This window comes from Eschrichtius robustus, chromosome 21, assembly GCF_028021215.1.
Source record: "Eschrichtius robustus isolate mEscRob2 chromosome 21, mEscRob2.pri, whole genome shotgun sequence".
NCBI classification, from domain to species: Eukaryota; Metazoa; Chordata; class Mammalia; order Artiodactyla; family Eschrichtiidae; genus Eschrichtius; species Eschrichtius robustus.
The window spans coordinates 19121591-19132639 of record NC_090844.1 but is presented as its reverse complement, the minus strand read 5'-3'; the positions used below and the strand labels follow the sequence as shown (position 1 = coordinate 19132639).

General features: G+C 35.6%; 1 protein-coding gene across 2 annotated transcripts in view; it reads right to left on the bottom strand.

The window, feature by feature from the left end:
- Positions 1-1860: 1860 nt before the first annotated feature.
- Positions 1861-11049, bottom strand: part of MSR1 (macrophage scavenger receptor 1) — a 369659-nt gene continuing 360470 nt past the window's right edge. For both annotated transcript variants that reach the window (XM_068532055.1, XM_068532056.1), the window contains one exon: positions 1861-2030. In XM_068532055.1, coding sequence (XP_068388156.1) covers positions 1897-2030 — 134 coding nt within the window. In that variant the 3' untranslated portion in view covers positions 1861-1896. The remainder of the gene's footprint in view (positions 2031-11049) is intronic.

Here is an 11049-nt window from a genome sequence, read left to right as displayed (position 1 = left end):
TTCCCTGTTTCTTTATATGCCTTGTGATTTTTTTTTTTAACTGCTGTTGTTGGACACTGGACATAAGAATATTATAATGCAGTAACTCTGAAAAGCAGATTCTCCCCCTTCCCAATGATTTGCTGGGGATTTTTCTGTTTGTTTACTTGTTTGCTGAAGGCTGTAGAGTCTATTTGTAAAGTTACTTCCCTGAACAATTTTGCAAAGACTATGTTCCTTGTTGTGGGTAGTCACTGAAGTCTCTGTTCTTTAGCTTGTGTTCAGCTAGTGTTTTTGAATGTCAGGAGCTACAGAACAACAAACAAACAGAACTCTACAAAAAAACCAAACATACCCAAACAAAAACAACAACAATAACAACAAAACCCACCTCTCCCAGCATTTGCAGATTGGCTCTGTGCTGAGGCACTCCTTCAACACTTAATCACAAAAATACACCAGTGGAGAAAATCACCTACGTTCAACAAGTAGAAGAATGTACCACAATAAATGCATTTTCAGCAGACCATTTCCAATAGTCCCAATTCCAAGGTAACAATTTTGCCTTTGCAAGTGAGAGGGCAGGGAGTCTATTATTTGGTTACTATCTGTGAGGTGAGACTTCAGGGTATGAAAAAATGCTTAAGCCCATGCTTTTGCTTATCACCATTAAAGAAAGAACAGTAGAGCCATTCTGTACTAGCACTATTTTCTAATCATGAGTTTCTCTGAGTTGGGCTTAGGAAACTTGAAAATTATGTTTTTCAGGGCTGAGATTAGATTTAGTTGAATTTCAATAGCAATCACTGGTCTTTCTGCCTGTACACCTAGACAGCAGGGCACAATCACCAGGTTCCAGGGTGAACTTGGCACTATTTTGGCATGCTCAGGGTCATCAGCCCTTTAGGGTTGAAGATGCCTCTCTCTCTCTGGTTGTAAATATTGACTCACTTCATGAAAGACTACAGAGGAGGGTTGTTGAAGCTTCCTTCTGCACTCAAGACATTGCATGCTGTTAGTTAAAATGGAATAAGTAGATATATTTACCTTTTAAACACAGTGTCCTAGGATTGTAACAAAGTAATTACTCATATTAATTTAAAATGCATAGCAAACTGAGCTCCATGCTGAAAATGACATTTTTGATCCACTAATTAGCTGGACACATATAGCAATGGTGGGCCTGTGCCTTTTCTCGTATGTCCTGCTTTCAACTAACTTTATAGTGCAGTTAAAAAAAAAAAACAAACTGTCGATACATGACCATGTCAAATAAACATGTTATTGTTAATGACCATGCTATTAGCCATGTTATTAATGACCATCTCAATATATGAGCATGTAAAACATGATGAGTTTTTCATCATGGCCAAAACATATCATGAACATTGCTATCTAACAGCTAAGTTATTGCACAGAGATCTTGAGAGCTGGATAAGATTCTTCCTTTAGAAATGTGTATGGATTGGAGATTTTGCCAACTTGGCACAAAAGAAAACTTTCCAACCCTCTCATTATTCAAAAAGTAATTACATTAAAATGAACTAAATAGATTACAAAGAAGACAAAAACTGTAATCTTGTGAAGATATAAATTGTAGCCAGTGATTGGGATGTGTTTCCATTATCACTGGCATTTGTAATCTAGAAGTTTTAAACTTCAATATATTCAATTCAATACATAAGTCATTATATTAGAAAATTCCATTTGAAAACCTAGAGAAGTTAGAATGGTTCAGATATAGACATACAGTAATTCTGAAGGTATTTTATATGTTTATCCACTGATTTTTAAATATTCCTTTTCTGTAGACAGAATTCTTAATCTCTTAAATATTCATTAAGGTGATTTTAATGAAGCAAAGTAATAAAAATCATTTTGCAGCAATTTCATAAATGTGAATGAAAATATGATGCATTATGTACTGCAAGTGACCCCGGCATCTTCAGCATGTGAACAGACTCTCACACCCCATTGTCTAATTTTACACTCTTCAATAGATGATTCTCTCCCAAAACAAAATACTTCATTCAGCCATATTGGACCAGTACCTGCAAAAATCAGATACAACTGTATTAATAAGTATAGTTTAGTGTTTATGTTTGAGTGGGACAGAGCCATTAATTTATTCACCAATTTAACAAAAAAAAATGTGTTGATCATTAGCCATATACAAGTTCTGTGCTCTGTATTAAGATTCAAACATTAACCCCCTGCCCCAGAAAATTTTATTTTCTGTCACTGTGTAAACAACTAAAATACTAAGTAATAAGAGGTGTAACAAAGGTGCATACAGAGTTCTATGAAATCATAGATTAAAGAACTATTGGTTTCCTCTAATGATTTAATAGTTTTATTTTTAAAAATAAGGAAGGAAATAAACTTTAATAATAATGGATATATGCAATGATTTAATGATCTATATGTATCTGTACAAGGCATATCTAGAACATAAGCAATCCTGGAGTTCTTTTCTTAGGTTCCAGTGTATTTCAGTTTGCATGTGTCTGGTTTACCAGACATGTTATCTATTTTTAATTAAACCAAGAGTAATATGATCAGCAAAGGGCTTATAAAATATCCTGCAAGAACACCATAGATTATTAAGTGCAAACACAAGCAAACAACAAGAAAATGGCACAGCTAACACTTATTCTTTTTGTCCAAATTCTTCCTCAGACACATTAGAAGGAAAAACGGCCCGTCAGCATAGGCTACCTAGAAGACAATTAACTAAATGAACGTAACTGCCACTTTCAAGATAAGGACATTATTTTATCAATGAATAAGAAAACAACTGTTTTTTTGAAAGGAATTCATGGCAGGAAAAGATAACTTTAAAACGAATATTTGGAAATGTTTTTCTGATATTCTCTAAAGATTTTTTAAGTGTATCACTATAAAAGTTCGTTCTTTTATACTTAAGACATTTGGGAGCAGAACCTTTGAAAAACTTCTAAATGAATGATTTCATTGGGTTTTGTTAAACATATAATATTGCAAACCTCCTAATGAATTTTCAAGAACATTTCATGTTGTCAAGAAACTGATGATTTAGCAGCAAAATTTCGATAAACACCTTTGCAAAACTGGTGGATGGTAAATAAATATCTTAATACTGTAAGCATAATCAACAATGCATTTTTTCCATTTGAATCAATATGATGTTAAAAGGTTCTCTTTCAGTCACAAGAGCTATATAAAGCATATTTAGAAACGTCTTCAAGACTTAGAAACATACCTTTGTGTAGTTCTAAAAGTTAAATGAAGACTTGTTTTTCACAGAGGCATAAATAATGGCACATATAATTACATTATTAACTGATTTTTCAAATATTATGTCAGTTCAAGAAATAAAAAATAACATGTGCATGGTTAATAATGTGCATAATTGTATAGCAGTATGTGCCTATAATATATGAATAAATTTCCAAGATATTGGAAATTTTGTAATCACAATGTGGATAACATTTGACTGAACCTTAAAAAAACGGAGGTTTTCCGTGTATGGAAAAGAAGTCATTCCATATGGTGGGGGCAGCATGAAAATACTTGATGTATTAGAACAGTTAATGGTCTCCTGGCATCTAAAACACAAAGTATATTAATGAGGGGAGGAGGACTCTTTGGGAAGGTTGGATAGAAAGCTGGGACCATGCTATAAACATTTTTGAATTTTATGTTGCGAGTCACCAAAAGAAATATCATCAGAACTATATTTTAGAATTGTATGTTTGCCAGAAATGTGGAAGCTGGATTGAAGAAGAAAAAATCTATCAGCTAAAAGAACAGTTAATAGGATGTTTATATAGATATTTTCTGTGAAGACATGTTTTTATTTACCCTTAGAACTAGGAAATTTTGATTTCCACATAGAAAATAAATAGGTTCATTCACTTAGTTTTTGAATAATTTGTACCTTCACCAGAAATATCCAAATACAAGACAAGTTATATTTAGGTTTACATTATCAAGGTAACTGGAAATATTGTATTTTTCATTTCATATAATAGTAATTAAATCAATAGAATCCAAACAATGTTTCTATTAGACAAGCAAAGGTTTTCCTGGGCTGACCAATTATAAGAGTAGTAACCTGGACAGCTCAAGTGTTTTCTGAAATGTTTATAAGAGTATTAAGACTTTTCAACTTGAAATTTTAAGGCAGATAAAAAGGAAAAGATTAGGGGAATATGATCTCAAAGTCAGAAACCTTGCCAGGAATACTTTTTGGTTTCCAAACTGCTCTTACTAGGCATAGCATGGTCTCTTTTCTGTTTGTGTTTGTATGTATTAGCATGTTTGTGTATGTATGTATGAGCATGTTTGTGTATGCGTGTTTATTTTAAATATATAAAGTCTATCAGAACTTTTTGGAAGTTGCTCCAAAGGGCTATTCAAAAACATAGGCAAGGACTTCCCTGGTGGATCACTGGTTAAGAATCTGCCTGCCAATGCAGGGGACATGGGTTCGAGCCCTGGTCTGGGAAAATCCCATATGCCAGGGAGCAACTAAGCCTGTTTGCCACACCTACTGACTCTGCGCTCTAGAGCCCACGAGTCACAACTACTGAGCCCATGTGCCACAACTACTGAAGCCTGCATGCCTAGAGCCTGTGCTCCACAACAAGAGAAGCCACTGCAGTGAGAAGCCTGTGTACCACAACGAAGAGCAGTCCCCACTCGCCACAACTAGAGAAAGCCTGTGCATAGCAGTGAAGACCCAACACAGCTAAATAAATAAATAAATAAATAAAACCTTCATTAAAAAAACATAGGCAAATAATAACAATTGCACAAATAATAAAACTACTTCCATTTTAACATGTAAAGGAACCAAAACAGTGGGACATTTATATATTATATTTATTGCATTTATGAACATTTATAAATTGTATAAACAAACATAAGTAAAACTTTTGGTGAAAGCCATGGCTCTGTTGTGTTTGGGAGCATGAGAACAGTATGGTTCCATGGCTTCTGTACCCAGGGGACAGTGATGCTTTCACTCTACATTTTGTAGATCCAGTCACCAGATTTATGTCTCAGCACTGCAGAATTTTTACAATCCAGGAAAAGAGAATTAAGGGTGAGAATCCTCTCAATGTCTGAAGTATCCAGAAGGGCATCCCCATAGGGGAAGCACAAGATAGATATTATTCAGTCAATGTGCTGACATGTGAGCACAAGTTTTTAGAAACCATAGTAGAGGAAATCATGAATATTAGAATACCAAAGCTGTAGTAATAACAATGAACATTTAAGCCCACTTTTTTAAAGAATTTACCATGGGGCAGAAAATATTCAAAGTACTTTTGAGTTGTTATCTCACTGAATTCTCAAACAACCTTAAAAAGTTAATAAATGCTATTATAGTGTCATTTTACTGTTGAGGAAAGTGAAAATCAGAGAGAAAAAGTAACTCCACCCAAGGTCACATAACTAATGCCTAATGGAGCCAGTATTCCCACCCTGGGTCTGCCTAGTGTCAGTGACTTTAATCAAAGATTTACTGCAATCCCCTGCATTATTAGATTTGGTCATTTAACAAATCTCTTTTGAGTGCCTATGTGAGTGAACAAAAATCAGAATCCATTCTCTCTTGGACTGAGAGATGCAGCAACTGAGGTAACATATGTAATTAGTGGCAAAGCTGATTCTTGTATTTAGAACCCCTAACTCATATTTCAGTGCTTTTCTCACCAAGAACATATGGATGTGATAAATATATTGTATTATTCAGTAACTCTGGTCTTATGCTATGTGGAAAAGATTCAGACACAGTGAACATGCTAGGTCTTTTCACATATAATTTTAAAAATTTACTTCTAATAACTTTGTAAAATATTGGCAATTATTTCCATTTCACAGGTAAATAAACTGAGACTCAGAAAGGATGCATGAGTTTCTCAAAACAACAGAGAGAATAGAGCCAAGCAACAGAACATGATGACATTTAAAACTTAGAGCTATTCATTGACTACAAAGAAGCCCAGATAGTTATAAAAATAATTTTCAAGGGTTTGCTGTTTTATTTTTATATTAATATATTTGGGACTATCGAGCCTAAGAAAAAAAATTATTTAATACTCATGTCCCATCTCCTTCCAAACTGTTTTCTGCATTAAAAATTAATGCCAAGGTAGCATAAAATGCATAAAATTTTATCTTCATGCGCACCTCAAAGATTAAAAAAGAGCACTCTGGGTTTTTGTTTTTGGATCAATGTTAAAAATGAAATGGGAATCAGAATAGAGAATGGGTAAACTTAGACTATAGTTCTGGATTCTAGTTTTGTGGTTCTGGAGAAGCCACTTATTTCCCCTGTTTTATTATATAGGCAGAATAGAGAGGTGGGGTCAAAAGAGCTCTAAGATTTCATTTCCCTTTAAAATTCTGTGATTCCAAGACTCTGAAGAAGCAAGCTCTTTAGAAATGAAGTTCTTAAGATTAAAGAACTTAGGACAGTCTGCCTAGTGGAGAGACAGGGTGAGGGATGGATGTTGAGCGCTCTCTGCAGGACTGCCACAACAGCTATGTAAATGGGGCACGTTTTGTGCCACTTCTGTCAGCTTTACTTAATTTTATATGAAAAGTGGGGCTGTAATATCTATTTCTCACAGGCGCTGTAAGTACTGAATGATATCATGTAGTAAACACATGATAAACATTATTATTCCATACTCAGTATTTATTGCCTTTGTTACTGTAAGTAACAGAACAGACATGTTAAGAACCCTATTATAACGGCTCTATATCAGGTTCCATAATACCCAACATCTAAACATTTACATTTCAAAACTTTCAGTGCGCAGGGAGCAGTACATAAGAATTGGAGTTCTGACCTATTGATATATTTTATTCATCTTTGAGATTGTTTTTACTTCCAATCACTAATAGATAGTTCAGAGATGCAGAGTTATATTTTTGATCTCCTTCAGTTTATTCTTGTAATTTTTTAAAAATTCCACTCAGAAAATTGATTATGGAATGTGAAAGGGGTAATGAATAAAAGATAGCCTTTATGTTTAGAATTTTCTTTTGTTTCTGCTTTTAAGTTTAGAGCTTCAGCACCAACTCCTTTAAATTTAGGAGAAGATGAGATAGCTGCTCCAGATGCAGCTCTTACTTCCTGCATCAGCCGACAGGCTCAGATATGCCTGGAACAAATTCCCGGACTACCACTGTCGTCTGACAAAGCTCATCCAAGTTTGCTACAGGGAGACCACCAGGATGAGAGATTGGAAAGCTTGCATAGGGAGAGAAGAGGTTCGCTCCCCCTTCCCTGCCCCTTGCAATGGCAAGCACCAGAAGCTTCTCAGTGCTTCCTTAATTCAACCTTTTTGTCTGCACAGGAAAAAGAAAGAACATTCCACTTTATGCAAATGGTGCAACCAGATGAAAGAACCCATTTAAAGGAGTGTGCTTTAAGCTTTGTTCCTATAAATCATTTTCTTTGTAACTGCAAAACTCATTGTTCTTAAAGCTAATAAGGATTATCTCTGGTAAGCCAGGTTTGCTATTTTAAAATGAGAAGAAAGAAGAAAGAAAAAAAAAGGAGAAGGTGAAACTGTGTCCAGAAAATTGTATTCTTTCCTTAATGGAAGGACAGATACAAAGGAGATAAACTTTTTTCTTCTTGTTTCAATTTTGATAGTAATGCAAAATATAGTATTAATCTGATTCCTCTTACTTTCCTATGAGAATGACACATAATTAAAACTCTAGTGCATTCCTCCTCCTCTCTACCCCTCCACTCATATTTCTAAGTTTCCTTTCCAGTCTCTGTTCTGCATTCAAAATTGCTTTTTCTTTTCCTCCTGAGTAAAACTGTAAATTTAAGGTGGAGGAGTGGAAAAAGGAGGAGTTGAAACAGCTTTACATGAAAAGGTGGTTTACCATGACTAATCCAACATCAGTTTACGATGCAAGCCTGTTTCTTAAAATACAGTGTACAATGAAGCAGATCATGAAATTTATTTTTTAGATTCTTTTTCTCCAGAACAAATCACCTCAGTTCTATTCTTTCTCCCAGCTCATCTTGCTTTATTATTTTAAAATTCTCATCATCATTCTTCAATTTTTTTGGGACTGAACTCTATGCAGAGAGCTAAAACAGAGCTGGATGTGTGTGGAGCAGAGTGGGAAGATTAGGAGAGAAGGTTACACAGAACGCTTCTTAAATCACACCTGTGTACTGTGGGAAAAACCACATTCAACTTTACCACCCTTGGAACATCGTGAATATCGCTCTACAGTATAACACGGATCTGACTTTTCTACCATTCAACGAGGATGGCAAATAAACTTGTAATTTTACAGTTGGCAGTGCCGCTACCAGTGATCTCTGTCACTCTTGAGCAATGCTATGAGTCCGGCTTCGTAACGGGCACTTCCTATACGCACCTCATTTCAGATTAAAATAAATCTGCTGGGTTGTTATTATTATTCTCATAAAATTGAAAGTCTGAGATGTATCAGAGCTAAGGTTTCAACTCCTTTCTAAGTCCTTAGTTTATATTATAAAACTTTTAGTCTTTCCAGTTCACTTTGGTAGGTATTTGAGAATGTGAGAGGAAAAACAAAATTCTGATATACCTCATTGTTTTATTATAATAAAACTCTAGTCTAATGTATAGGCTCACCAGCTACCATAAATACAAAGCCTCATAGAAAATGGATGCTCATCTTAGAGAAGTAGTCAGTTACCCGAAGAAAACTTGAGAGAATCGTCTCCATGTAGCCAAATGACTCATTTCACATGAGACTAAACTCTATTGCTTCTTATATAAATAATGAGTTTTCTTTTTTTTTGGCCAGTGTTTCAGAATATGTATTTTATTCCTTTCTTACCAGTGCTTTAGACTAGAAATCCCTAGAGGTATAAGCAAGAATGAATAAAAGCTGTGGGGAAAAGAATATTTTACTTGTGAGACTAGGCCTGCAAGTTAATGGAATCTTAAGATAATAGTCTCCAATTGTGTGTTTACCATCTAGGTTTAGAACCTCAACGGAAGAACAGCTTTGAAATCTATGGCAAGGCTTCATATTCGTAAATAGGACAGAGCCATTTATTTAAAATACGTAATTGTATAAAACATTTCAAATACAATCTGTGGTGGGAAAGTGAATAAGACGTCTCATTCACTTTCCCACCACAGATTGTATTTGAAATGTTTTATACAATTACGTATTTTAAATAAATGGCCTTTCATGCTATGGATCTTAGTTACCATAGAAATGGATTCTTTCCTCATAGAACATTGTAGAAAACTCAGATTGGCAGTTTAGTCTTCCTAAACAATTCACTGATTCATTTGATTTTCTAGTGACTAAGAGTTAGGGAATTTTTTCTTTTCCCCTTCTGTGGGGGAAAAAAAAATCCAGCTTATTGCTGTTTAAAACAAGTCATTTAGGAGGTAAATTTTACAGGTGCAAAGATGATTTTGGTCCGACACTTTTCAAGATGGGGAAGAAGTTCTGAAAGTGTAGTAGAAATGGAAAATTTGGAAATTCCAAAGATCTATTGGATGATGGCAAATTATGGATATTTTCTATTTCCTTTGTTTCTTCTATTCAAAACTCTAAGGCACAAATTAAAAACTGACAGCTGGGGGCTTCCCTGGTGGCGCAGTGGTTGAGAATCTGCCTCCCAATGCAGGGAACACGGGTTCGAGCCCTGGTCTGGGAAGATCCCACATGCCACGGAGCAGCTGGGCCCGTGAGCCACAAGTACTGAGCCTGCGCGTCTGGAGCCTGTGCTCTGCAAGGGGAGAGGCAGCGATAGTGAGAGGCCCGCGCACCGCGATGAAGAGTGGCCCCCGCTCACCGCAACTAGAGAAAGCCCTCGCACAGAAACGAAGACCCAACACAGCCATAAAAAAAAATAAATAAATAAATAAACCAAAACAAAAAAGCCCTGACAGCTGGGGGCTTGAACCTGGGTGCAGAAACTTTCAACACCACCACTCTCTTCCGTCTTGTGCTTAGCCTCTTTATGAAATTAAATCACGTTTCTGGTCTCTAAAGACTTGAGAACCTGGATTCCCTGCTAAAATTCATCTCTTAAATTTGATAAAATGGGGCTTCCCTGGTGGCGCAGTGGTTGAGAGTCTGCCTGCCAATGCAGGGGACACGGGTTCGAGCCCTGGTCTGGGAGGATCCCACGTGCCGCGGGGCGGCTGGGCCTGTGAGCCACAATCGCTGGGCCTGCGCGTCTGGAGCCTGTGCCCCGCAACGACAGGGGCCGCGATGGTGAGAGGCCCGCGCACCGCGATGAAGAGGGGCCCCCACTTGCCGTAGCGGGAGAGAGCCCTCGCACAGAAACGAAGACCCAACACAGCTAAAAAAATAATAATAATAAAAATAAATAAATAAACAAATAAATTTAAAAAAATTGATAAAATGAATTATTTTCATAAAGGAATAAAGGATATTGTGATCTATTATTAATACTATTTACGTGTTTAGCACAATGCCTGACACATTGTTATTACTCAATAAACTGTAGCATAATAGTACTTAACAATATGTTTTATGAATTTAAGAAGCCTATCTTATCTTGTTTAGTCTTTTGACATGATAATTTGACATACTCTACTATTTTATCATCATACACAAGATTATCTGGTAATACTGCTATTTTATCTCTATTATTTTGCATACAATTTCCTATTGCCCATATCGATCTAGAAGAATAACACAAAATCAAGATGGTCAAATCTTTTTTTTTTTTTGGTCAACATCAACTTCAGAGATACCAATTATCTATCACATATGGACAGCAGAATAAATAAAGAGGAAATGTTGACTTTAAAGTTCTAGTTTACCTATATATGGCTACTTTTTTCTAATCTGTCCTTCAGAATTGAAGCACTTATATATGTTTAATTATACATAAAACCTATTATTAGGTGCCAATTTAGAAAAAAAAATGAGGTAATAAAAATATCATGGGTAAACATTCATTTTGTCTCCAGCAAATTTTCTTCCTAGCTCTTTCAATACATTCATATAACAAATTACTGAGTCATCCAGATGAAAATACACAGATATACATGCAGCAAAAAA